The sequence below is a fragment of the Ursus arctos genome, unplaced genomic scaffold (assembly GCF_023065955.2).
Source record: "Ursus arctos isolate Adak ecotype North America unplaced genomic scaffold, UrsArc2.0 scaffold_22, whole genome shotgun sequence".
Classification (NCBI taxonomy): domain Eukaryota; kingdom Metazoa; phylum Chordata; class Mammalia; order Carnivora; family Ursidae; genus Ursus; species Ursus arctos.
The window spans coordinates 691,559-719,407 of record NW_026622897.1 but is presented as its reverse complement, the minus strand read 5'-3'; the positions used below and the strand labels follow the sequence as shown (position 1 = coordinate 719,407).

The following is a 27,849-nucleotide window of genomic DNA, read 5'->3' as shown; positions in this document are numbered from 1 at the left end:
AGGCAGACGCTTCATCAACTGAGCCCCCCAGGCACCCCGCCCCAAAGAACACTAGTAATTTGTTTTATGAATTCCACTTTTATTTAACAGCTAACATCTGAGTGCTTACAATGGGACAGATACTACCGCACGTTAACTCATTTAACCCTGATAACCTATTAAGCCATGGAGTAAATACTTTTTAAGTCAGAGAAAAAAATGTCTGATGCAGCCTTTTTAAAGAATTTTATTAAGAGGTTTCTCACAAATTAGGGAAAAGCTTATTTACCAGTAAGAAAAAAGTCCTTATTTTAAAACACAAGTGGAAAAACACCAAAGAGAATCTGGCGCGGTAACTGTGGCAAACTCCGGCATTCCCGGTTCCAGCTCTTGTCAACTGCACACTCTCAGGTTGTACTCAAAGCTTCCAGAAAGAACACCAATCCCAGGCACTTCTGACGTGACACCTTGGGCCCCGAGGCTGCCCCGTAACCTCTCCCGTACTCGCACGTGCACACTAACACAGCTCGTCCAACACAACCCCCCTCATCTAAACAAAGATTAAATAGGACACAGGATACTAATGTTCTGAAGCAAGATCACTAGTAGCAAAGCAGAATACAACACAAATGTCCTCAAGAACCAGTAATTCATTTCCACTTCAGATGGCTTCAAATGTCAAGAATATTCTAAAGACTTTTATGAGAGAAAGGTACGAACGGTACCCTTAATTATCCCCCTGCAGATGGGGCATTTTCTCAGAGACGGGGCACATTCCTGGCACACGACCAGGTGCCCACAAGGAATGAAGACGATGGAGACTTCTCTGTCCATGCACACTTTACACGTCCTCTCCTCCTGCAGCCTTCGCAGCTGCTCCTCCAGCGACAGGCCTGGGAAGAACAACAAACTTCAGTGAAATTGTTTCTACTTTAACTCCCGTTAAAAAAAAAAGGGGGTAATACGTCCTGTTGGTCTTAAGTCTTCATTTTGTTTTACCTGAAACATCTTCTGTTGGAATATACTTCATGTTCTTGTCCACTGAAGAAAGAAAAACCACAGGAGGCGTTACTCTACCAAACATAAGACTGCTTCCCCCACTACTCCTGTTCTTGAACACCACGGACTAGCTACAGATCAGGGCTACGCAGTCACACCACGCGGGCACTGAGGAGATGCACCCGTCTAGAACCGGCTCAATGCACAGACCGGCGCTGGCTAACTGGGTCGATCTTGTTTGTCAAACATATGCATGAACACAATCCCACAGATTCCTGAAATAATTTTACCAAAAACTCACCAAATAAGTTTTTGTATAATGTAGAGTCGATTTCTTTCAAACAACTTTTGAAGATGTTGGCAGCAGCATTTCCTTTAACTAAAACGGTATCGATCAGCTCTCTTGCTTGCAAAGGTATCTGTGTTTTTTGTTTAATGATATCGTGTTCCTGTTTATTAATTACATTGGCCTTTAAAAGGTTATCCAGGATAGGAAGCACACAAGTCAACTGTTGAAAGAGAGCCATTCTATTCCTCCGAATTAAAGACAAATCATCTTCATTTACAAAAGAAAAAAGAAAAAATCCATTAGATTTTAAAGGGCTCCGCATATACACACATAGTCCCTCACAACCTATCCGGCAAGCAATTTAGGCCCTAAATAAATCAGAGCTTGAACTTCGGGAAGATTTAGCTAAGGCATATCGTACAGTCCACACAACGCACAGGGCCTGTCTTTGTCATTTCTTCAAGTGGAGGTATTTACAGGTCTTCGAACCCTGCTGTTCCCATGGAATTAATAATACTGATTTCTATTTGCATCCTATCACTTTCGTACGAACTCCCTATTTGATACCGGAGATCCTGTCAGTTAAAGACGGCAGGTACGACTACTTCTCATGTGCAACCACGGAGGAAAAAACCTCCAAGAGCAAGCGACCTCCCCCACGTCAGAGCCAGTCTCCTGGAGGATGTTCCTCTCACCCCGGGCTGCAGAAGCACGGCCGCAGCGCGCTCAAGTGTCACCTGTCCCACAAGGACACGCCCAGGTCCCCAGGCCAGCCCCGCCACTCCTTATGTGCCCTGGGCCCTGTCACTCCCACGCCCATCTACTTCACAAACAACGTCTCCGTGTGCTTGGCACTACGCTAAGTGTCTTGGTGTCAACTTCCCATTTAATTCCCAGAGAACTCCATGCAATTCCTACTATGGTCTGTTTCGCAGAATCACAACCTGCTTTCTGACAGAGCCAGGGTTTCAGTGCAACTGTCTCAACTTAGCAATCAGACTTCCCCGCTCCTCTCCATGAACGCAAGAGGCTCTCTTAAACCACTCCTAGCATCACTCAGCAGCGTCACCAGAAAGTGTCTTCGACCCACACCCCCACTCAGCACTGGGCAGCCTTCACCTGTGCGGCCGCTCTGTGTGGCGGACGCCGCAGCTCGCCCATGAGCCCCAGGAGCAAGCGCCACGGGGGTGATGGGCACGGATCCGACACGGGCATGCGTGCTCCATGCGTGTTTGTCAAAGGCGTGACTACTCAACACGCAGAGCGTCCCCTGCGTGAGCAGCACAGTCAGCTCCCTGATCAGCTCCCCACTGTCTCTGGGCCGGACAGGGGCTTCTGGAGCCCCAGCACCTCCCCATCAGGTGTGTATTTTGCAGAAGGACCACTGAGCAAGGATCGGGGAGTCCAATACCATGGTAAGAATAGGATTTCAAGGAAATTTTTTCAAAAAATTGAAATAAGACCTGCATTCAACTTTAAAAGCTTCCTTCCTCAAACAATTTAAATTTGTTATTTATGAGGAAGGAAAGCCATCTACTTCAAGATCTTATGCTAAAATCCTCTGACTGGCAGCACTCACAGATCTTACTGAAACAGAAAGCTCTTCTAAGGACACTGTTCTCAGCACGGCCCACCGCGCGGAAGGGGGCACCACCGGAGACGACCGGTGGCTGCTGCCGGCAGGTAGCAGACAGACACCAGCGCTCTGTGACGGGTCACCCAGTCCTCCGAGCCTCACAGAGAAGGGCGGGCGACCAACATTCCCAAGTACCTGATGCCATCTCTTCAGCTTGTCGTTCCTTCTCTTCTTCTCGGGTCTCATCTTCAGCATTAAGGAGCGCTAACACGATATCGTTGACGGTTCTGTAGTTCTCCCCGGTGGTCAGGATCTTACTCTGCACCGTCTGCCTCACCAGGCTTCTACTGAAGCCCATCTCCAGGGCGGCTGTCACCACGGGGGTGTTCATCATGACGGCGTCTTCCGAAGAACTTTCTCCAGGTCCAAAATGGACAACTATTTGAAAAGACATGTACCAAAGCTAAATTCCACAAATGTCAAAACACAGAGAAAAATCATGACCACGGCACAACTTTACTCTCATGCTGCTCACACCCTGGTAGTCACATGAGCTTTACACACCAATTACCTGCAATTCCAACAAAAGTGTGAACACGGAGAATCAAGACAGTGCAACAACATGCGATACTGTTTTAAGTATCACTTTCCACGCTACACCTTGGAACCTACTTAATGAGAGACTCTTTAAGGACAGGGCTTAGGAACCCATGTCTTGTTTAAATTCCTGAAATGATTCTGATGTACAGTCATTTTGGGGAACCAATACGCTCTAGGACTGTAGGTTTGCCCCAGGAAAGCAGGGGAAATCAACCAGGACTTCACGAAAGCTGGGATCAGAGTTTGCACTTGAAGGATCTACAGGCAGATGGATGAGTCAGAGGGAGTAACACAGACGGGAAGGAGAGTGAAGCGGACGATCAGTTCACACAAAATACACCTAACGATGCAGTAAAACAGCGTGGCTGAAGAAGTAGTCACGTGATTCGCAATCACAACAGATGCTCTGAAGAAAAGAAAGCAGTGTGAGGTGATTAAATGAACGAGGCAGGACGAGGACCACGGACACAGGGTCATCAGGGAAACGTTTTCCGGGAACAGGGTCATGCTGACCAATACCGAAATTCTCGGTGGAAATTACAAAGACGTCATCCTTCAAGACGCTGGACTGCCCTCTGCTGGAGAAGTGTTCTAATAAACATGACTTCAGCACAGCCACTGGCACTCTGCTCACGGCTCAAACACACACGCAGGCCTGTGGGGAGAGGCAACACTACCCCAAACCCGTCAATGCTAAGGAGTTACGGGAATACCTGAAAGAAATCTTCTAGGAAAGAAGAACAGCAAGCATAAAAGCCCTAATCGAGACAAAATCTTGACGTTCAAGAACTAGAAAGCAGGGACACCTGGGGGGCTCAGTGGGTTAAGCGTCTGCCTTTGGCTCAGGTCATGATCTCAGGGGTCCTGGGACCGAGTCCCACATCGCGCTCCCTGCTCAGCGAGGAGTCTGTTTCTCCCTCTCCTGCTCCCCCTGCTCGTGCTCTGTCAAATAAATATTTTAAAAAGCCTTAAAAAAAAAAAAAAAAACAACTAGAAAGTGGTGAGCAGCAGAAAGGAGGGTGACCCCCAGATCGTGCAGAGCCTCGCCAGTTTATCTTTCACTCTAGGGGTGCTAGAATGTTCTGCAGGCATTTGAAGTGAAGAATGATAAAACCTGGTTTGTGTTTTCAGAAGATGATTCAGGCAGCTCTGTGATAAACGTTCATGAGATGGAACGAAGGGACCGGCCAGGTCATCACGAAGATGGTGATGGCAGTGAGGACTGGGCGGACAGTGTCCTGTGGAAACAGAGACACGCACAAAGATGCGGGGCATGTCAGGAAGGCGGGGATAAAAGGACATCCGACGGATGAAATACGCCAAGTAAAGACAGGAGCTGGGATGACGCCTGACTTGAGTCAACTTTCTGGCCTCAGCAGGTAGGTGCCATTAACTGAGATGGGGAAGACCAGGCAAGTAAATCTAAGGGATCAAAGACAGGAGAAAAGGCCTGCTCTGAGCGTGTCACCTCTGAAACACCCATTATAATCAAGTAGAGATTTAAACATGTAGTTGCACGTGCCAGCCTGGAGCTCAGGAAATGAAGAAATAAATTTGGTCCAAGTGTTGAGAAGTAGTCCATCATTTGTGGTTTCAAAAAGGAGCCACCAAAGGAGACTGTTCATGATTAACCAGAGAAACAGAGGAAAACCAAGAATGTGGTGTCCAGGAAGCCAAGTGAAGGTGTCTTAAGATGGATGCAGGAGAGTCATGTCAGCAAGACTACCAAAAAAGACGTCCCCCTCTTGCACTGTGACTCAACAGTAATTTGGAATCCACCTGCAAACAACGGTGCTGTTGTGAAAGCTTTGAGATCCAGGCAGAAGATTATGAAACCCGAGTGAAGTCCGATACCAAGGAGAACTGTTGTGACAAGACAGGCCTGCACCCAGAGGCTGACTCGTAAACCCCAGGCCTGGCACAAACCCATGAACAGCTCCATACCCTCAGGACCTGGCTACAGGCCCGTTTAGCTTGATCCTGTCACCAGCACCCTACACAAAAGAACGAGGACAACCCAGGCCTACTCGTGCTTTGGCACACAGACGTACAGACCTCAGTTCCAGCTGCAGACACAGAAATTGCCTGTGAACTGGATCCCGCCATAGTCCAGGAGCCACTGGAGGTGAATCCACCACACTCGATCAGAATGTAGAATCGGAGGGACCCACCTATCCCAGCCTCAATCTACAAACAGTCCTGCTAGCACAGGGGCCCAGCAGGAGACACTGCTCAGTGCACATCTGGAGCTCCTGAAAGCACTTAGCCTCAGGCCACAGCAACACAACCAGCACCAGGACCCAGGGAGGGACACTCCTGTCTGCACCTCCTGCAACAGCCGAAGCCTCTCCACACACCATCAGGAAGCAGTCCTGCCCACCAAAGCACCTGGCAGGAGACATGCCCACGTGCGCCTCCAGAGCCAGGTCTGCAGGCCTCAGTCTTGGCTGTAGAACCAACCACAGCCCTTGGGCTCAGTGCTGGCCCCTCTCAGCCATGGCCCACGGCCTACGCTGCTAACCAAGGGACCCATCAATGACCAGAAAGGAGCCCTTCCATGGACCTAGACGGAGCCACACCCATCTGCATATCTGGTGACAGTCCTGCCGTCTTGAGGCCCCAACTCTGGACCCTGCAGCAGACTCATACCCCAACATCCTGTAGAACACTGTACTGGAGACAGTACCATCCAGCAAGGGACCAAAGTCCACACCAGCCTCAGCTGCTGGTAACAAGCCTCCCACCACAGACCAAGCAACAGCCTCAAAACTGGGCCCAGCCAGGTATCAGCCAAGGGTGCTGACAGGGAAAGGGTATCTGCCAAAACCAGTCTGTAAAGACTAGGAGAGATGTTTCTTTCAAAGGCACAAACACCAACGAAAGGCTACTTATATCACGCAAAACAGGCACTAGGACAACACCAAAGGAAACCAAGAAAGGCCCAGTAATTTACCCCAAAGAAATGGGAGCTCTACAATCTGCCTAACACACTAAATATCAGCATCTTATACTCAACAAAATTCAAGAGAACAAAGGTAGAAGAGTAAAAATAGTAATACATTTCAGAAGTTTAATAAAGTAACAGAAACCACAAAAAAGAACCAAAAAGAAATCCTGGAGCCGAAGAATACAGTAACAGAACTGGAAAACTGAGTCGCGAGCTTCAAGAACTGACCTGACCATGCAGAACAAAGAATCAGAAAACTCGAAGGGAGATTATCTGAAATCAGCCAGTTATAGGAACAGAAAAAAGAATGGAAGAGTAAAGAAAGCCTATGTGAGTTATGAAACACCGCCAAACAAATGAACAGCCACATCGTAGGAGTCCCAGAGGAGAAAAGGGGCAGAAAGCTTATTTAAAGATGTAACAGCTGTGGGGTGCCTGGGTGGCTCAGTCGTTAAGCGTCTGCCTTCAGCTCAGGGCGTGATCCCGGAGTTCTGGAAGCCTGCTTCTTCCTCTCCTACTCCCCCTGCTTGTGTTCCCTCTCTCACTGGCTGTGTGTCTCTCTCTGTCAAATAAATAAAATCTTTAAAAAAAACAACCAAAAAAAGACATAACAGCTGAAAACTTCCCAAATCATGGGAAAGATTTTCCGGTTCTGTTACTGTATTCTCCAGCAACAGTAAAATCAAAGAACCACAAGCATGACCAATCCTAACATTATTCTCAAATGTGTAACAGTCAAAATGTGAAAAGACGGAGATAAAGAGAGAACTTTGAAAACAGCAAGGAAATAACGTCTGCTCCGGTACAAGGGACACCCTCTGGCTGTCCACACACTGCTCCGCAGAGACCGTGCAGGCCGGCTGACAGAAAACAAAACCACACTGACGATGAAGGCAAAGCCGTCTTTCAGAAATGGAAAAAAAAAAAAAAAAAAAAAAGACATTCCAGAAAACCGAAGCTGAAGGAGTTACTCAACATTAAAGCAGCCCTACAAGCAGTGCTCACAGGTTACCTGCAAGCGGAAATGGACACCTGCAGCAACACGGAAACACACGCAAGCATACAATTTCCTGGTAAAGGTAAATACGGAGTCGAATCCAGAACACCCTCTACTATGCCTGCACCTCTAGCGTCCCAGCTAAAACACAGTAACGAGAACAACTAGAGCTGAAGTAACTTGTCGATGGATCCGTATCAGAGGCAGGACATCAACAGTGCCACGTGTGCGGTGAGGTAAGCTGTCGCCAGCGTGAAGCACATGACTCCATCACTTCAGATGTTTTAGGTGAACGTCACGGTGAGCACAAAGACAAAACCTCGAGGAGATGCACCGGATGTAACGGAAAGGACTTAAAGCGCGCTGCTTCAGAAAGTCAGTCAGAGAGGGTTACAGCGTAAGAGGAGGAAATGAACAAAGGAACTGGAAAAAAAAAAATGGTAGTAAGTCTTCAGAGGACCAGTAATTACTTTAAAACGTAAACAGACTATGTCCTCTAATCAAAAGACACAGAATGGCTAAATATACTTAAAGAAACGAAACCAAACAATATGCCTACAAGAGACTCTCTGGCAGGCTGAAAAGTGAAGGGACGGAAGAAGATACTCCACGCAGATGGCAGCCGAAGGAGATGACGAGTGGCTACCTAACAAGTCAGACTTGTCAAAAATCAGTGCGAAGAGACAGAGAAGGTCAGTACGTGGGGACAGAAGGGTCAGCTCATCGCGAGGACACAACAGATGCATAATGTGTGCTCCCAACACTGCAGCACCTGAATATTTAAGGGGCGCTTGGGGGACCCCGTCAGTGAAGCCAACTCTTGGTTTCAGCTCAGGTCGTGGTCTCAGGGTCATGAGATCGAGCCCCACGTCAGGCTCTGCGCTCAGCACAGAATCTGCTTGAGATTCTCTCTCTCTCTTAAATAAATAAAATTTTAAATAAATATATATTTAAAGCAAATATTAACAAAACTAAAGCAAGAAAAAGAGACGAATACATACAAGCAAGGGCTTCAACAGCCCACTTTCAACGCCGGCCAGAGCACCAGACACAAGGTTCACAGGGCAAGCACAGAGCTGAACACCACGACACCAAGCGGGCCTCATGCAACCGCACAGAACACACATGCTTCTCAAGCTCTCATGGGACAGTCCTCGGGACAGAGCCCAGCTTCCTAACAAACCGGAAACACTGAAGTCACACCTAGTACCTTTTCCACCTCAGTGGCATAAAACTGGGGATCAGTAACAGGAAGGAAACTAACAAACTCACAAACACAGGGGAATTAAACAACACACTCCTGAACAGCCAAGGAGCAGAAAGGACATTAGTAAGAAACCAGCAAATACTTGAGACAGACAAAAACACAACATATCCAAGCTAAGGGGGTGCAGCAAAAGCAGTTCTGCGAGGGAAGTTTTCAGCAATAAATAGCTAAATTAAGAACAATGAATGCCCTCTGGGGTGCCTGGGTGGCACAGCTGGGTAAGCATCCAACTCTTGGATTTGGCTCAGGTCATGACCTCAGGGTCCTGGGATCAAGCCCCAATCAGGCTCCTTGCTCAGCAGAGACACTGCTTGAGATTCTCTCTCCCTCTCCCCCGCCCCATGAGCTCACGCACACGCTCTCTAAAATAAGTAAATCTTTAAAAAAGAGAAAAAGAAAGAAATGACAGCTCTCAAAAACAAAAAAACAAAAAACAAACAAAAAAGCTTAACTTTATACGTCCACAATACAAAAAAATAAGGTGAGGGGAGATGGGGGAAACACGTGAAGGGGATTAAGAGTACACTTATCTCGATGAGAACTGAGTAATATATGGAATCATTATATCATATACCTGAAATTAATATAACACAGTATATATTAACTACCCTAGATTTTTAAGAAAACTCACTAGTTTAAAAATAAAAAACAAACTAAGCCGATGGTAAGCAGAAGCAAGAAAATATTAAAGATCAGAGCAGAAATAAATGCCACAGAAATTGTAAAAACAAAAGGAAAAATCAATGGCACTAACAGTTGGTTTTTTTTAAAAGATAAACAAAACGGACAACCCCCTAGCTAGACCAACCTAGAAGAGAGGACTCCTACAAAATTACAGACATCAGGGGCGCCTGGGTGGCTCAGCCGTTAAGCATCTGCCTTCGGCTCAGGGCGTGATCCCGAGGTCCTGGGATCGAGTCCCACATCGGGCTCCCTGCTCCGCTGGGAGCCTGCTTCTTCCTCTCCCGCTCCCCCTGCTTGTGTTCCCTCTCTCACTGGCTGTCTCCCTCTCTGTCAAAAATAAATAAAATCTTAAAAAAAAAATTAGACATTACAAATGATGCACCAAATATGCAGAAGATCCTAAGAGACTACTGTGAACAATTACACACAAAGAAACTAGACGATATACATGAAACAGATAAATTCCTAGAAACCTACAACTTAACCAAGACTGAATCAGGTAAAAATAAAATATCTGAACACAGCAATAACATATATGATAACAAAAGCAGTAATCAAAAATCTCACAAGAAAATCCAATGATTTCACTGATGAATTCTACCGAAGATTTTAAAAAGAATTAACACCAACCCTTCTTAAACTCTTTCCAAATACTGCAGAGAAGGAAACAATCCCAAAATCATTTCATGCAGCCAGCATCACCCTGATACTAAAGACAGACAAGGACATTACCTGGAAACAAACTTCAGGCCAATATATATCCTTGATGAACACAGACATGAAATTGGGGGCAGGGACAGCTAAAACGGTGCTGGAGCAGGGGACCTCAGGCTCACCTCGTCCCTTGAACTCAGCTAGATACGTATCAAATCATCCTAAATATCCCAGAAATCACTCTGATGACTGAGAGAACATACACCACAACTAAAGAGAGAGAAGAAGCCACACTGAAGAAGGTAGGAAGTGTGGAGACGTGGTCTGGGGGAGAAATGGATCGCAGGGGCTGCGGAGGGGAGGGAGCCCTGGTTACAAAGAAGGGGGAGAGAGGGGAGCACACAAGAAAACGCACAAGAATGTTTCCCCAAAGCCACTGTCTGGGAAAACGACAGGGGCTGAATTTCTTGAGTTCTTGCAACCAGCCAGGATTAAAGCCTGGAGTTTTCAGGGTCAGCGGGCTGGGCAGGGCTACAGCCTGGAGGGCGCTGCCCTACCGCTGGAGAGAAGACAGGCAAATAACCCGGAGACAGACAGCGTCTCCAGCGTGGAAACAGTGATCTGAAAAACCTGAAATATACCTGGGGCACACAGGGGGTAGAGTATTCGCTCTTCTTGGAGAGGTAGCGTTCAGACAGACGCCTCTCTGGGTACAAAGGAGCCCGCTGGCCCCATTTCCCTCCCCGCCCCTCAGCATAAACACGGAGCCACCTGCAGTAAACAGAGCAGTGCCCACACCGGCTGCCAAACCTGCTTACACCAGGTTCCACACCCCTGTGCTCTGCCGGGAAGGCCCTTCTCAGGCAGGCTTGCCTCAGTCCCAGAGAGGCAAGCCCCTTCCCCAGAAGACAAACAGAAACCCCTGCCCACATGTCTCCCAATCAGGGAGTCCTGCAAGGCCTCAGTTCTGGTGCAGTTGGTGTCAGGTCTCATTTCACAAACAGAGCAGAGCACACCTTGTTAAAACTCGCCACTTTCAGGCCAGGTACCAAACACTGTCCACAGCAGGCAAGGAGAGCCTCTGCAGACCACCTGCCCAAAGGGCAGAGCAGCCAAACCACAGCAGCAGGGGGCATGCCACACACACCTGAGACACTCCCTGAAGCTCCAGATCCTGGGCACTCCAGAACCTCTTCTTCATAAGGCCATTATTTTCAGGAGCAGGAGACATAACAGGCTTTTGTAACACACAAAAGAAGGCAGAGACTTAGACAAAATGCCAAAATGAAGGAATTTCTCCCAAATCAGAGAACAAGACAAGCCATGGCCAGAGATCTAAGTGAAACAGAAAGAAGTAACATGCCTGATGGAGAATTTAAAGCAACAATCGTAAGGATACTACTGGCTGGGTTTGAGAAGTGAATGGAAGACTTCAGGGAGGCCCTTACTGCAGAGATAAGAGAATAACACAGAATCAGTGAGAGATGAAAAATGCAATAACTGATCATGGAAACAGGCCTGACGCAAAGAACAGCAGGCTGCAACGTCAGGAATGAATTAGTGACCCAGAAGACAGAGTAATGGAAGATAATGATGCTGAACAAAAGAGGAAGAAAGAATTACGGAACACCAGAACACATGTGGGGACATCAGTGACTCTGCTGAACATCATAATGTGGGTATGACAGGAGTCCCACAAGAAGAAGAGAAAGGGGGGCAGAAGGTTTATGTGAGGAAATAATAGCAGAAAATGTACCTAATCTGCGGAAGGAAACGGACATCCAGATCCAGGAGGCACAGAAAATTCCCATCAAAAGCAGGCCCACACCAAGATACACTGCAGGAAATGCTGCAGACCACACTGACAAAGACAGTCTTAAAATCAACAAGACAAAAGAAGTCCTTAACTTACAAGGGAAGAAGCGGTAAGACCAGCTGCAGCTCTCCCCACAGCCACCTGGCAGGCCAGCAGGGAGGGGCATGATGTATTCAACACACTGAATGGGAAAGTGCAGCCAAGAATACCCCACCCAGCAAGGCTGTCTTTCAGAACGGAAGGAGAGAAGAAGAGTTTCCCAAACAATACTAAAGGAGGTCATGATCATAAACCAGCCCTGCAAGAAATACTACTAAAGGCGACTATGAGTGGAAAGGAAAGATTAAAATGACAAAGACAAGAAAAGAACAGAGAAAATCTCCAGAAACAATTACAAAACAAGTAATAAAATGCACCAAATTCAAATCTATCAATAATTACTCTGCATGTAAACAGACTAAATGCTCCGATCAAAAGACATATGGTGTCGGGATGGATTAAAAAAAAAAACAAGACCCATCTATGTGTTGCCTACCAAAGACACATTTTAGACCTAGACACCACCAAACTGAAAATGCGGAGATGGAGAACCATCGACCACACAAATGGACGTCAGAAGAAAGCTGGAGAAGCAATACTTGTATCAGACAAACCAGATTCTAAACCAAAGACTGTAACGAGAGATGAAGAAGGTCACTACTATATCATCATTAAGGGGTCTCTCCAACAAGAGGATCTAACAATCGTAAATATTTATACCCCCAACTTGGGAACACCCAAATACATAAAACAATTAAAAACCAAAAAACTCACTGATAATAATATAGTAAAAATAGGAGCTTTAACATCCCACTCACATCAATGGACAGATCAAGCAGAAAATCAACAAGGAAACAATGGCTTTGAATGATACACTGAACCAGATGGACTCACAGATACTCAGAGCATTTCATCCTAAAGCAGAATACACATTCTTCTCAAGTACACATGGGACATTCTCCAAAACAGGTCACATACAGGGTCACAAATCAGGCCTCAACAAGTACAAAAAGACGGGGTGCCTGGGTGGCATAGCGGTTAAGCATCTGCCTTCGGCTCAGGGCGTGATCCCGGCGTTCTGGGATCGAGCCCCACATCAGGCTCCTCCGCTATGAGCCTGCTTCTTCCTCTCCCACTCCTCCTGCTTGTGTTCCCTCTCTCGCTGGCTGTCTCTATCTCTGCCAAATAAATAAATAAAATCTTTAAAAAAAAAAAAAAAAAAAAAGTACAAAAAGACTGAGATCATACCATGCATATTATCATACCACAACACTATGAAACTTGAAGTCAACCACAAGAAAAAATTTGGAAAGACCACAAATACATGGACGTTAGACAACATGCTACTAAGGAATGAATGGGTCAACCAGGAAATCAAAGAAATAAAAGACTACATGGAAACAAATGAAAATGAATACACAATGGTCCAAAACCTTTGGGCTGCAGCAAAGGCGGTCCTAAGAGGGAAGTCTGTAACAATACAGGCCTACCTCATGAAGCAAGAAAGGACTCAAATACACAACCTAACCTTACACCTAAAGGAGCTGCGGCTAGAATAATAAGTCTAAAGCCAACAGGAGGGAAATAAAGATTAGAGCAGAAATAGAGGATAAAGGAAAAAAACAAAACAAAAAAAACAAAAAACAAAAAACACACAATAGAACAGATCAATAAAACCGAGAGCAGATTCTTTGAAAGATTTAATAAAATTGGTAAACCCCTAGCCAGACTTAAAAGAGAAGGACCCAAATAAATAAAATCACCAATGAAAGAAATCACACCACCACAGAAATACAAGCAATTCTAAGAAAATATCACGAAAAACTATATGCCAACAAACTGGACAACCTGGAAGAAATGGGTATATCCTAGAAACACATAAATTACCAAAACTAAAACAGGAAGAAATAAGAAATTTGACCAGACCCATAACCAGCAAAGAAATTGAATCAGCAATCAAAAATCCCCTAAACAAACAAGAGTCCAGGGCCGGATGGCTTCCCAGGGGAATTCTCCCAAACATTTAAAGAAAAGTGAGTACCTATTTTTCTCAACTACTCCAAAAAACTAGAAAAGGAAGGAAAATTTCCAAATTCATTCTATGAGGCCAATATTACCCTGATACCAAAAACAAAGACCCCACCAAAAAAGAAAACTACAGGCCAATATCCCTGATGAACATGGATGCAAACATTCTCAACAAGATACTAGCACATCAAATCCAACAGTACATTGACTCACTCACCACCATCAAGTGGGGTTTACTCCTGGGCTGCAAGAGTGGCTCAATATTCGCAAATCAATCAGTGTGATACTGAAGAGAAAGGATAAGATCCATGTGATCACTCTAACAGATGCAGAAAAGCACCTGACAACGTACATCATTCATGATAAAAACCCTCAGCAAAGGGTTAGAGGGACATACCTCAACACCGTAAAGGCCATGTATGAAAAACCCACAGCTAGTGTCATCCTCATTGAGGAAAAACTGAGAGCTTTTCCCCCAAGGTCAAGAACAAGACAGGGATGTCCACTCTCACCACTACTATTTAACACAGAACTGGAAGTCTTAGCCTCAGCAGGAGACAACAGAAGGAAATAAAAGGCATCCAAACCAGCAAGGAAGAAGTCAGACTTTAACTACTTGCAGATGACATGATGCTCTATGTAGAAAACCTGAAAGACTCCGCCAAAAACCTGCGAGAACAGATATAAAAATCAATATACAGAAATCTGTTGCATTTTCATACATCATAATGAAGCAGAAAGAGAAATCAAGGAACTGATCCCATTTACAACTGTACCAAAAATTGTAAGATACCTAGGAATAAACCTAACCAAAGAGGTAAAGGATCTGTACTCTAGAAACTACAGGGCACTTATGAAAGAAATTGAGGAAGAGGGGAGCCTGGATGGCTCAGTCGCTTAAGCATCTGCCTTTGGCTCAGGTCATGATCCCAGGGTCCTGGGATCGAGCCCCGCCATCGGGCTCCCTGCTCGGCGGGAAGCCTGCTTCTCCCTCTCACACTCCCCTTGCTTGTGTTCCCCTCTCGCTCTCTCTGTCAAATAAATAAATAAATAAATAATCTTAAAAAAGAAAAAAAAAGAAATGGAGGAAGACACAAAGAGATGGAAAGACACTCCACGCTCATGGACTGGAAGAACAGACATTGTTAAAATGGCTATGCTGCCCAGAGCAATTCATACATTCAACGCAATCCTTATCAAAATGCCACCAGCATTTTTCTCAGAGCTGAAACAAACAATCCTAAATTTTGTGTGGAACCAGAAAAGACCCCGAATCACCAGGGGAATTGTTGTAAAAGAAAAACAAAGCTGGGGGCATCACAATGCCGGATTTCGAGCTGTACTACAAAGCTGGGATCACCAAGACAGCATGGTACTGGCACAAAAACAGACACACAGACCAATGGAACAGAACAGAGAACCCAGAAATAGACCCTTGGCTCTATGGTCAACTAATCTTCGACAAAGCAGGAAAGAATATACAATGGAAAAAAGATGGTCTCTTCAACAAATGGTGTTGAGAAAATTGGACAGCCACATGAAGAACAAAACTGGACCATTCCCTTACACCATACACAAAAATAGACTCAAAATGGATGAAAGACCTAAATATGAGACAGGACTCCATCAAAATCCTAGAGGAGAAAGAGGAGAACACAGGCAGCAACCTCACTGACAGGAGCCATAGCAACTTCTTGCTAGACATGTCTCCAGAAGCAAGGAAAACAGAAGCAAAAATGAACTTTTGGGACTTCATCAAGATAAAAAGCTTCTGCACAGTGAAGGAAACAGTCAACAAAACTAAAAGGCAACCTTCAAAATGGGAGAAGATATTTACAAATGACTTATGTGAGAAAGGGCTAGGATCCAGAATCTATGAAGAACTTATCAAACTCAACTCTCAAAAAATCAATAACCCAACTAAACAATGGGCAGAAGACATGAATAACATTTTCCCAAAGACATCCAGATGGCCAACAGATACATCAAAAGATGTTCAACATCCCTCATCGTCAAGGAAATACAAATCAGAACCACAATGAGACACCACCTCATGCCTGTCAGGATGGCCGGAATCGACAACACAAGAAACAAGTGTTGGCCAGGACGGAGAGAAAGGGGAACTCGTACACTCTTGGTGGACACGTGAAGTAACGCAGCCACTGTGGAAAATAGTACGGAGATTCCTCAAAACATTAAAAAATAGAACCTCCCAGGGCACCTGAGCTGCTCAGTCAGTTGAGCGTCTGACTCTCAGCTGCGGCTCGGGTCATGATCTCAGAGTCGTGAGATGGAGTTGTGTCAGGCTGTGCTCAGGAGTCTCCTGGAGAGTCTCTGCCTCTCCCTCTGTACCTCCTGCCACTTGAGAAAGCACGCTCTCTAAAATAAATTTTAAATTTTTTTAAAAAGGAAAAAAATAGAACTTCCCTATGATCCAGCAATCCCACTTCTGTGTATTTATCAGAAGGAAACGAAATCACTTTCTGAAAGATTTATCGGCACTCCCATGTTCCCTGTAGCATGATTCACAGCAGCCAATACATGAGAACAACCTCTCGGTGTTCATCAGCAGATCCGAATAAAGAAAACATGGTAATATGTCAGAATATTATTTACCCATAAAAAAGAAGGAAACCCTGCCTGTTGCAATAACACGATGGACTTTATCAGATGAGTAAGTTCTGAGAATCTAATACAGTGTACTGGCTACAGATGACAATATTGCATTACACACTTGGAAGTTACTAAAAGAGCAAATCTTAAATACTCTTACCACACAAAAACCTAAAATTATGTGAGGTGACCGGGGTGTCCATCTTAAAGCGGTGACCGTGTAGCAATGTGCGTGTGTCCGTCATGCCACCTCTTACCTTCAATTGACAGTGTCACACGTGAATTCTATCCCAATACAGCTAGGGGCGAAAGGGATGAAGCACTCAACTGTTTCGAATGCTGGTAACAGGTCAAGCAGTGGATTAACTAAGATGGTGGTTCTTGGTGACCCTGACAAGAGCAGTTTTCAGCAGAGTAAGTTCAAGAAAGAATGGAAAAAAGAGAGTAAGCACAGATAAATCTTTCTACACATTTGGTCGTAAAGGGAAGCGGACAAGCTAGACAACAGCAGCTAGAAGATGACACGGGCTCAAGGAAGGGTCTTCTTAGGACCGGTTACGGTACCTTAGGTTCGTATGCTGAAATATATATTCTGGAGATTGAAAAACTGACGCCAGGAGACAGAAGGGGAAGAGCACTGCCAAGGCGAAGTTCTTACCCTGGCAGCAGGCTGGAGACTCAGATGACAAAGGACAAGAAAAGCTGGCATTAGTTCCTTCATGAAAAGAACAGGAAACGCGAGTGGTATGGATACATCTCAGACTGGTGGCTTTGCTGGGAGGAAATGGGAGCAGTTCTCTTTTGATTGTGTTTATTTCCTCAGTGACGCAAGATTATGAGCCGCAAGTAAGTTAGAGAAAAGAGCGTAGAAACTTCCAAAGAGAGAAAGTGACAGTCACTGTATCAGGGAGCTGCACAGGGTGGCAGCGCGGCCCACAGAAAGCTATGGTTATAAATTTAAAGCAACAGCTGTCAGCCCTGTTATCTTTTCCACCTCTATACACAGGAAGTAGTTACCATGTCAAATACCAAATCCAAATCCTCAACAACCCTCCTGAGTCATCTGAGTCATGGTATATGCCAGGAAAGGGTACACTGTTATCTTCATTATCTTCAGTATCTAAATGACATACATTAACTAAATGCCAGATGTGGCCAAAACTAAGTTCTAACCAGATCTATTTCCTATCCTTGCATTAAAATACTACACACCTAACGAATAACTAATACCTAGCCCAATTGTTAAATCATCCGTCAACTGGCCCTTTCCAAACATACTGGCATACAGCAAACTGTCCTCTTCGGAGGGCTTACTGTTCATACTTCTCATGTGGCACTCTCTGCGCTCTCTGTGATAGTTATTTCTCTTCTGCATATGTCCTGTTTCCTCAGTTGGAAGGTGAGCACTTGAAGAACAAAGATTAGTATACTTGCTAGAATGCTATAAAAATGTCATGAGTCTTAGTAGATACATAATAGTTATTAGTTAACTTCCCAGCACTTTTTCCTATGTCCTCAGGAATCAAATCCTGTTTATATACTTTTGTGCTTAACATTCTTATAAAAATTCCCATTCTACATTTGAAATATTTTCATACATACTTGGTGGATCAGCATTTTCATCTCCAGGAGTATCTGATGTTGACAAAAGCTATGAAACAGGAGAAAAATTAAAAGGTAAAAATCTCAATCTTAAACAGAGCAACACTAAGATAAGTTTACCTTAAGTAACATACATACTCTCCTGAAAACTAGGTAATGTATATACTTACTTTGCTCTGTTCTACCGTAATCATCATAAAAATCCCCTTAAACTTTACCTACTTCGAAATTAGAGCTCAAATATTTCTTTAGTTTCAGGGAAGGAGAAAAAATATTAATGGTTCCTCCTTCCATTTAAAAGCTATTTCAGCTGGATCACTCTCAGAGGCTCCTAACTCCTAACAAGTTGCTTTTATTTGTTTTTCTGGAAAAGATGGAAGAGACATTACATATCCTCCTCCAATCCCACCACAGATTTGCCAGGGGGAGACTGAGTGATTTTTCAGAAGCCTAAAAGGAAGAAAATCTTTTTTTTTTTTTAAAGATGTATTTATTTAGAGAGAGCAAGTGAGCACAAGCAGGGGGAGGGGTGGAGGGAGAGAGAGAATCTCAAGCACACTCCCACTGAACGTGGAGCCCAACACGGGGTTTGACCCCAGGACCCTGAGATCAGGACCGGAGCCGAAACCACAAGTCGGATGCTCAAACGACTGAGCCTCCCGGTGCCCCTAAAGATTTTTTAAAAGCCTTGAACAAGCAAGGTGGTTACAAAAATAAAAATTAAAGGTGTCATTAATTGGACATAAAGCAATTAACCATACTTAGTAAGAAAACAGATGTAAATATTCTTCCTGATATTCTTTGTCATTGTCATTTAGGAGAATTCAGCGTTGCCAAATATAAAAACTTACTCACCTGCTCAAGAAGGTGAGGGTATCGAGCTTGAATCTCATCAACAAAGTCCTGCCCTTTCATGCGTATCAAGAACTCACACCTACAATAGCAGATGAAAATTACTTTTAGAAAGTGTTTTGTACCAAAAAAAAAAATATAACCTGATCTTCTAGAAAAGTAGCTTTCAAACTCTGATTGTGTCCTCAGTATAAACATTTTACGGCACAACCTTGTGCACATACATATGGAGCAGGAAAAAAATCCTCGTAAAACACTACTAACTCTTACTACGTGTTGATGCATTCTGGCATTTTCTATTTAATCACATTAACGAATAACAATAAAAGGGTTTAGACCTCAAAAGAGCACAACCTAAGACTTGAAAAATGCTGTTCTGGACAACTGACGTTTGGGGACTCACATAGTTTCAGCAGCTGTAATTAATATTCCTAAAACGTGATCTTTCACAACATAACAACTGCTTATCTTTCTTGGGGGGGTCCCCTCTTCCACTACCATTGAAGCACAAATCCTCCTTCCAAAACATAGAGAAATATTTTCGTCTATATGCAATATGACAGTGTTTCCCAAACACTTGTTCACAAACCCCTAGAGCTGCTCAAAGGCACCAGTAAGCTCACCTACGAGGTACTTCCATTTTATCCCTTCAGTGTCTCAATAAGCTGAACAGCTCAGCACCGACCCGCAAAAGCAACGAGCCCCCACCTGCACCATGCTGTGCGCAAAAACTCACGAAGAACGTCACCAGATGTTAACCCTAAGACAATGCAACTTCTAGAAGACAGCAGAAAATGGTTTTGTCCTTAGGTCAGTTAAGATTTCTTAGCTAAGAGACCAAAAGCATAACCCATACAAAGTAAAACTGATAAAATGACATCCTCAAAAGCCACTGCTGAAACAATGAAAAGACAAGCCACAATCTGAAAGTGGGCAAAACACACCTATTAAAGAACTTGTACCCAGAACGTATTAGGAACTCTCAAAACTCAGTAATTAAAAAAAAAAAAACAAAACTTTAAAATGGGCAAAAGATTTCGACACTTTACCAAAGAAGCTATGTAGAAAGCAAATGAGCAGTTCACCATCATTCATCATTAAGGAAACTAATTAAAAGCGCAGAGAAGTATCCTGCCACACCTCCTGGGATGGCTACACTAAACTGACAATCCCAACGACAGCTAGGGACGGGGTCACCGGGAGACCTCACAGACTGACGGCTGATCTACAACTGCACAGCCCCTTAAGAAAACAACATGGCAGTTCTTAGGAAGTGAAAGCTTGCCACACAACCCACCAATCCCACGCCTAGCTAGTCTAGCTAGTCGCCCAAGCCAAAGGAAAACACCTGCCACAAATGTTTACTATGTTTACAGTGCCTTTGTTGCTTATCGCTCCAAGCTGGAACAACCCAGGCGCCCTTCTGCTGACGGGCTAGAATCCGCAGAGCTCACGGAAGCACGCTCACAACTACAGTTTGTTGCGGAGATAAACCAGCTAGTTCTCACGATGCTCTCAGTAAACATGCAGTTTTAAATTATCTTTACTCTGGGACCGATTAACTTACATTCATTATGATTAAAGCAGCAAGTACAACGAGCCCTGGCCTATAGATCCCCCTCCTCTAAGTTCAGTTAAGGACAGAGACTGTCCTCATCACTGCTACATCCTCCAGCCGGCACTCAAATATGTGACAAGTGAACTGTTAGAGACACAGATAACAATTACCCGTTCTGGTCTTCCATCTACTAAGATCAGAGGTTACCCACAATTGAAATTTGCTGTTCCTGAAATGTTTACACAGAGCACCCTAAGTCTTTTCCCCTTATTTAACCATCTAAAACAAAACACAAATTCAGGAAATAAACCAAGGTTTTGTTCTGTTTTGTTTTATAAAGGACAAAATGCAGTAAGTAATTCAAACACCAGAACTGGAAAGCTATTTTTGTCTTTTTAATACTGTTATTAAATTTCAAATTTTACGTACACAGTCCCATAGAGCCAAGCATAATTAAGTCACTGAAAATTCTGACAAAGTACATTTTTCCCTAAATAATATAAACAAAATATGTCACTTTTGAAAGTTAGAAAGCCAAATCTTACCTTGCTGTATTATGAATACTGAAGACAAAATTTTAAAACCCAACTTTTGACAATGTACTGATCCATAATAAAATACTTCAAGTTTATCTTTATATAAAAAAAATGACAAAAGGATGTTTTAATTTCCTGAAGGGGGTCAAGAGATTCCTCATCATTATGAAAGGCACTCACAGGTCAAAACACTGTCCTGTATGTACGACCCCACTGATGGGAGGTGCCCAGTCAGATTCGGAGAGACAGAAAGGAGAACTGTGGCTGCAGGGGCTGGGGGGACGGGGATGGAGAGTTCGTGTGATGAGTACGAGCTTGGGAAGATGAGAGAGTCTGGTGGTAATGATGGAGGAACAATGGGAACGTACTTAATGTCACAGAGCTACACACTTAAAAATGGTTAAAATGGTAAATTTTGTTATGTATTTTTTACAATTTTTAAAAAATTATCTAGTCCAACGCCATTATACTGATAAGGACAGAGTTTCAAATGGGTCACATAACTTGTCCAAGTTCACATAGCTCCTCAAAAATGAAGAATTTCTAATTCTATTTCCATAAACAATACTGCCTCTCAATTCTTTGTAGGCTACAGTAGAAAAAAGGACATACTGCTAGAGACAGAGTGACTAAGATATCACAAGATCTTATCACAAAATAAAACAGAAAAAAATAATTTACAATTACAGACTTAATCAGCTTTCATTATATTCATTTTTGTATTTGCCTTCTTCAGGATCATTTTATTATCCTTTTCTCTTACTTTTTCTCCAACATATGTTCTTTCATGCTATTTTACACATCTTTGTAATCCTTAAGATTTCTTAAAAGCAAAAATGGGAACCCTACAGATAAAACGCATGGCCATAATTGTAGATGAGTCCTCAAGAATAAGTTAAATTAGGGGCACCTGGGTGGCTCAGTCTGTTAGGCATCTGACTCCCAATCAGGTCATGATCTCAGGGTCCTGGGATCAAGCCCAAGATCAAGCCCGGAATCAAGTCGGCTTGTCTCCCCCACTCCCCCCACAACGCCCCTTACCCTGCTAGCGCGCTCTCTCCCTCTCTCTCAAATAAATAAATCTTTAAAAAAAAAAAATAGCAAGTTAAATTATATCCTGAATACATAGCTTACAAAAGAAAAGAGAACATTCTAAAACATTTTTATCAAAATGACTATTAAAATTCAGTATATTTTAATTAAGTAATCTCTACATCCACCGTGTGATTTGATGGTCCCCAGACTAGGAGTCAGAGGCTCCTCCCACTGAGCCAGCCACAGGCCCCAGATCTCGTGTTTGAGAAGACCAATTCCCCAACAGCAAAAAAGCAGCTTTGCTATATTGAAATGTAAACATAAATCCTGCAAACACACCTACTTCTTGCAAGCAGTTTTCTGTAGAAATACCTTTCAAAATAATTACCTTGGAAACCACTTGGCGTGCTCCACCCACGGGTCGTCTCCAGACTCCCAACACCTTAAGCCACCATCACAACAAAAGCATTTGACATCATCATTGCGACCTGAAGAAAACAGACTGACCTTAAACACACGTCCTAATACGTAAAACAAAGTGAGCTTGATAAAACATACAACCACATATTAGTTTCTTACCCACGTAATAGAAACCAGCACTTGCAAGCTGCTCGGGCCGAACTGGTACACTAGACGGCCAGTACATAAATGTTCTCAGCCGAGCTGCATGTGTCTGCATGCTCAAGTTGGAAATGCTAAACCTCAGCGTCTCCAGAGAATTTTCCAGAAATGGGCAGTTGGGAAAATGTCTGCGGTGTTCTGACATCGCATCATCCTTTGGTTCCCAGTTACTCAGGGTCCCACCGCAGGCAAAGCAGGCTACCTTGTCTCCAGGTCCTATATAATAAAAGCCGGCTCTTGCCAGGTCTGATGGTGACAAAAAGGTTAACGGCCACATGTGGTAAGTAAGAAATCTGGCTTCTTCAGTACTCATTGCATAACTGTAGGGGTTAGTCCTCAATGGGGAGAAGTCTTCAACTGCTCTAGGATTAACAGGGTTTGGTGCAAGGTTGGAATGAGAACCACTGAATGAGCCACCATGTTCCAAACTGGGAGATAATGAATGTGTAAAACTGTTTCTCATTGGAGAAGTATTCTTAAAGGTGGAATCCCGGCTAGTAAGAGTAACCAGACTGTGAATAAAACTACAGCTAGGATAGAGCTGTTTGTGTTTTTCAACAGGATTGTCTCCAGGTTTCCAGTTGTCCAGCATCAGGCCACAACAGAAGCATTTGACCTTGTCATTCACACCCGTGTAGTAAAAACCAGCCCGGGCCAGACTCCGCTCTGAGACGGGAACGCCAGTGGGGAACGTTGAGTATGTAGACATTCTATAGAGTTCACATGAGAAGTCATATTTTATTTTTTGTTTGTTGCCAATTGTCTGATTTGATAAGATCGTGCTATCTTCCATGGTACTCTTAATTCTCTGACATGAAGAACCTGGGATAAGTCTTTGGGAAGTAGTTTTGTGCATGAGTGATTTTACTTTTTAATAGCTAAAAACCTGCATATGAAATTTCTATCTTCACATGAAATTAGTTTTTTACCATGTAAAAGAATCAAACAACAGGCTCCTACTTATGTAAAATTCACTACACCTTCTTCATGGGATTTCAGCCTGAGTTTACACTCAGGTGGGATGCGTATCTGCCCTAAATTACCAAGATATCACCTAGTACTGTTTCAGATTAACCCTTACGTAACTCAAGGGCTAACTGCTCATTATTTGGTGTAATACTAACATAAAGACCTGAAATTGGCAGACTTATTGAAATATGTTAAAACTGCTTCATTTTTCGAGGAGGTTGATATTCCCCAAATTCTAAATTATAGGGTACCTAAATTATCCCTTCAATATGCTTTTAGTTACAAGCTACAAAGCCTGTTTATCAAGCCAATTACTGATTATGCTACAAATGGAAAAAACTATATGCAGGTTTCTTTCAAGCCCTTTAATATGGTATTTTTAAAAATCTTGTTTCGTTCTAGCAAACAAGAATTAAAGTCTTTATATGGTCATATTATCTAAAGGCTAGTTTCACACAGGTGATCACTACAGTATTTACTTAAGTGGGTGGTACTAGCTTCAGTAACAACTTTTGGGGATATCAACACCCACAAGCTTTGCTGAACCCACACCTGTTCTAGTGTGTATGATGTCAAACAGATCTTGCTTAAAGCTAAACTCTTCCACCTTTGTTAAATATTGTCTGTATTTGTTTCCATTTTCTGCAGCATCATGGTTTGTCTTTCTTCCTCACTCTGCATACCAATTATACTTGATCAACTGAAGGTATTTTCTCCATAAACTATTTAACCATAAAATTTCCACAACAGGAACACTGCATTTAAAAATTAAATAGCCTATCTTTAAAAATCATGTATCTAAATCACTCATTTTGTAAACATAAATCAACTTATCACGATACAGCAACTTCCTAGTGTTATCACATATGCATGATATAAACAAAACTGTTTATGCACAAAATATCAATAATTAACCCTACTAGCCTTCTTTCTGAAAACCCTTGCTATTTTAAAACTATAATCATACACAAAATTACACTCCACAAAATTCAAGCTATATCCCTTTATAAGGTTTCTGGTTCTCCATAATGGGATTTATTACTGCCGGGGAAAGAAATGAGGGGAGAAAAAAGTAGACTCGTCAGGGCTGTTAATCTGAAAAGAAGAAGGAAAAAAAAAAAGCTATTTCAGAAAAGTGTATTTTCATGGTAAAGAGAATTCAGACTTTTCAATGTATTCAGTACAGTCTAAAAATGATTTACACTTTAGATAACACACCGTAAGTCCAGAAATTTGTCACCAAAATTTTCTAAATGGAAAAATTCTTAATTAAAATAAATGCAACATACGCCCAGTAGCACTAGGTGTGTTTTTTAAAAACGTCCAACTCCGAAGACAGACGGACACGTCCACACAGGCAGCTACTTCGCTCCTGGCCTCCCCTCTCCCGGCGACAAGGTCTAGCAGCTAAAGGAAAACCCCTGGGCCGCCGTGAGCGGTGGAACGGAGAGCCTGCGCTCCAACCAGCACGCACGGCGGCCATCAAGCAGGAACGCTGCGTCTTAATGTCAAGTCTGTCCAGGGCCAGGGAAGTGACCAGGAGAGAAATGCATCACGAAGTCACTAACATAAACCCCTAGACTGTGCGGAGAGGCCGGCGCGCACACCCAACAGCACGAGCGGCCCCGGGCTCGGAGACACCGCAGCCTGGCGGACAGGGCTCCCCCGACCCCCTCCCCGCGCCCGGGACCCGGCTGCACGCCCCGCGGGGACGCCGCCAAAGCTCGTTCCGGCCCCCCCACCGCTCGGCCCTGAAACCTGCCGCAGCCCGCGAGTCCCAGGGCCAGGGCTCCCCGCGGACAGAGAAGCGTCCGCGAGCGGGGAGAGCCCGCCGCCCGCCGCCCGCCGCGCCCCTGCCCCTGCGCCCGGCCGAGGGGCCGCGGCCTCCCTCCGTCCCTCCCCGCCCGGATGGCGCCCCCAACCCGCGCCCGCACCGGGGCCGCACTCACCGCGGGGCCGGGGCAGCACACGAGGAAACGGCGCGACGGCCGGCGGCCTCCGTGAATCCGAACGGCGGCTGCCTCCGGAGATGCGGCCGGCCGGCTCGGCTCCGGCGTCCCCAGCCCCGCCCAGGCGGAGCACGCGCTGACGCACGCTGACGTCACCGCCGCGCCAAGGCGCCAAGAGTTTGCGTCAGAGAGCGGCCGGACGCGCCTTCTTCGGCGGGCGGTAGCCGGCCAGTAGCCGGCCCTGCGGCCGTGTTTCTCCGTTCGCGCCTCACACCCTCTTGAGGCGCCGTGGCCCGCGCCGAGCCGCGGGGTCGGACCGTCGGGCAGCCGGCGGAATCCCTGCGGCGCGGCGTCGGCGTCTGCGCCGTGGCGCCTGCGCGTGAGGATGGCGCCGGCCCGGTGGCGGCCGGACGCTAATTAAAGTTTAATTACAGTCTGGACTTTGTAATGTCTTGGGAGTGATCGCTCAGTGTGTGTTCTGTGTTTAGCCTGCCGGCTTCCGTCCTGCGGACGCGGAGCGGGCTGTGCGCCGCGCGGTTGAGCCGCAGAGCCGGCCGCGGGTTCGCTGTCGGCGCCGCGGTGTCCTCTCGGGGACTCCGGGGGCACATTCCCATCACGTCCCGACGGCAGGCCGCTTGGGGCGGCAGCCAGGGGAATTCCGGGAGCCCGAGCCGTTTCCCGTCGCGTCCCCTCCGCACAGCCGCGCGGCTCGGCCTCCGACACCGAGGCTCGGCGTCCGCGGCGGCTGGGGGCAGGGCCGCGGCTCCCGTGACTCAACACTTCCGAACCTGCACGCATGCGCTCTCCGGGCCGTTCTCGGAAAGCCGCGGCGCCTTCCGTGTAGACGTGGGGAAACACGCTGCGAGAGTTGTTCGTTCTGAAGGCAGGGCTGGTTCTCCTTTTCAGTTCTTGTCCTGACCGGAGAAGTCAGATCACGAGTGGACTTCCGCATAGGGAAGATTTCACACTGCAGAAACGCGACGCCTTAAGGACTTCTCCCAAAAAGTATGCGGTAACGTTCAGGTACAAGAAACACCGCTGTTTCACGTTCAGTCTTGTGTAACCTCGTGGTTTGGTGTTAATTATTGAGTTTGTCTTCTTCGTATTTCCAGCGTGGAGTTGCTGGTGATTTTTAAACATAGGACGTATATTTCCGCGGAGGTTGCCATTCTAATACTTTCACATTTATGTAGAAAATACAGGATCCGAGACAATTTTGAGGAAGAATAGGATTGAAGGGACTTGTGCACCAGATACCAACTTACATGATGAAGCCACGGTAACTAAGAGTATTAGCGCACAGATGGACGACCCAAGCCACAGGGTTGAGAGCCCAGGAAAAAACCTCTGTACATATCACGGATATGAACTTGATGGAATCTTGGTGTTACATATTAGTGAGAAAAGGATTAACTGGTCAGTAAGTAGTGCTCAACAAAGAGTGACTCCAAAGGAAAATAAAATCAGACTGTGACCTATTAAAAAACCACTTAAAGAAATTCCGTGGGTAAAAGCCCTGAAAGTGAACAGCCATCATTATGAATCTGGGGATTAAACATATTTTGTGACTTGTAATCCACTGCAGTTCTCGTCATTATTGGTGCTGCAGGGTTCAAAACAGCTTTTCCTCTGCCCTTCCGGGTTCTTGGCTGAGACACCACTGAAGTCCAAAGCTTAACCAGAGAAACACAAGCACAAGTTTAATCACATGTATGGCTTGTGCGTACCACGGGAGAGACCAGAATACTGCACAGCTCCTTGGAATGGCCTGGGCCATCACCCTGAACTCCATCTTCAGCTAAAGACAGAAGATATTGGGGGTGGAGAGTCAGTTATGGGAAGTTACCAGAAAAGCACAGTAAACAAGGGTAAAACTGCCATACAGATTTAAGTCCTTGTCTTCTCCATTGATAAGAATTTCTAGAGATTTGGCCATCCCCTTCTTCCTGGTACAGCCAAGACACCCTTACAAATGGGGGTTTCCCTTATTATAGAAACATCTCTTAGAAAAAGGCAACTTCTACTCAGTTTCCAGAGTTTATTCTGTGACTTAAAAATAACCAAGTCAAGGGCACCTGGGTGGCTCAGTCAGTGAAGCGTCTGCCTTCGGCTCAGGTCATGATCCCAGAGTCCCAGGATCGAGTCCTGTATCAGGCTCCCTGCTCAGCGGGGAGTCTGCTTCTCCCTCTGCCCCTCACCCTGCTTGTGCTCTCGCTCTTTCTCAAATAAATAAATAAAA

General features: G+C 44.9%; 1 protein-coding gene and 1 long non-coding RNA gene across 2 annotated transcripts; one reads left to right on the top strand and one right to left on the bottom strand.

The window, feature by feature from the left end:
- Positions 1-210: 210 nt before the first annotated feature.
- Positions 211-26,652, bottom strand: BIRC2 (baculoviral IAP repeat containing 2). Its single transcript, XM_026505903.4, has 9 exons — positions 25,611-26,652; positions 22,651-24,756; positions 22,460-22,559; positions 18,946-19,024; positions 18,091-18,139; positions 3,039-3,281; positions 1,280-1,534; positions 979-1,020; positions 211-872 (listed from the first exon to the last, which is right to left on the bottom strand). The coding sequence occupies exons 2-9, from the start codon at positions 23,546-23,548 to the stop codon at positions 679-681; spliced, it is 1,860 nt and encodes a 619-aa protein (XP_026361688.1). The 5' UTR covers positions 23,549-24,756; positions 25,611-26,652; the 3' UTR covers positions 211-678.
- On the top strand, positions 26,548-27,849 carry LOC130544549 (uncharacterized). The gene is made up of 2 exons (XR_008960921.1): positions 26,548-26,633; positions 26,804-27,849. It is a non-coding gene; the product is annotated as an uncharacterized LOC130544549 (long non-coding RNA).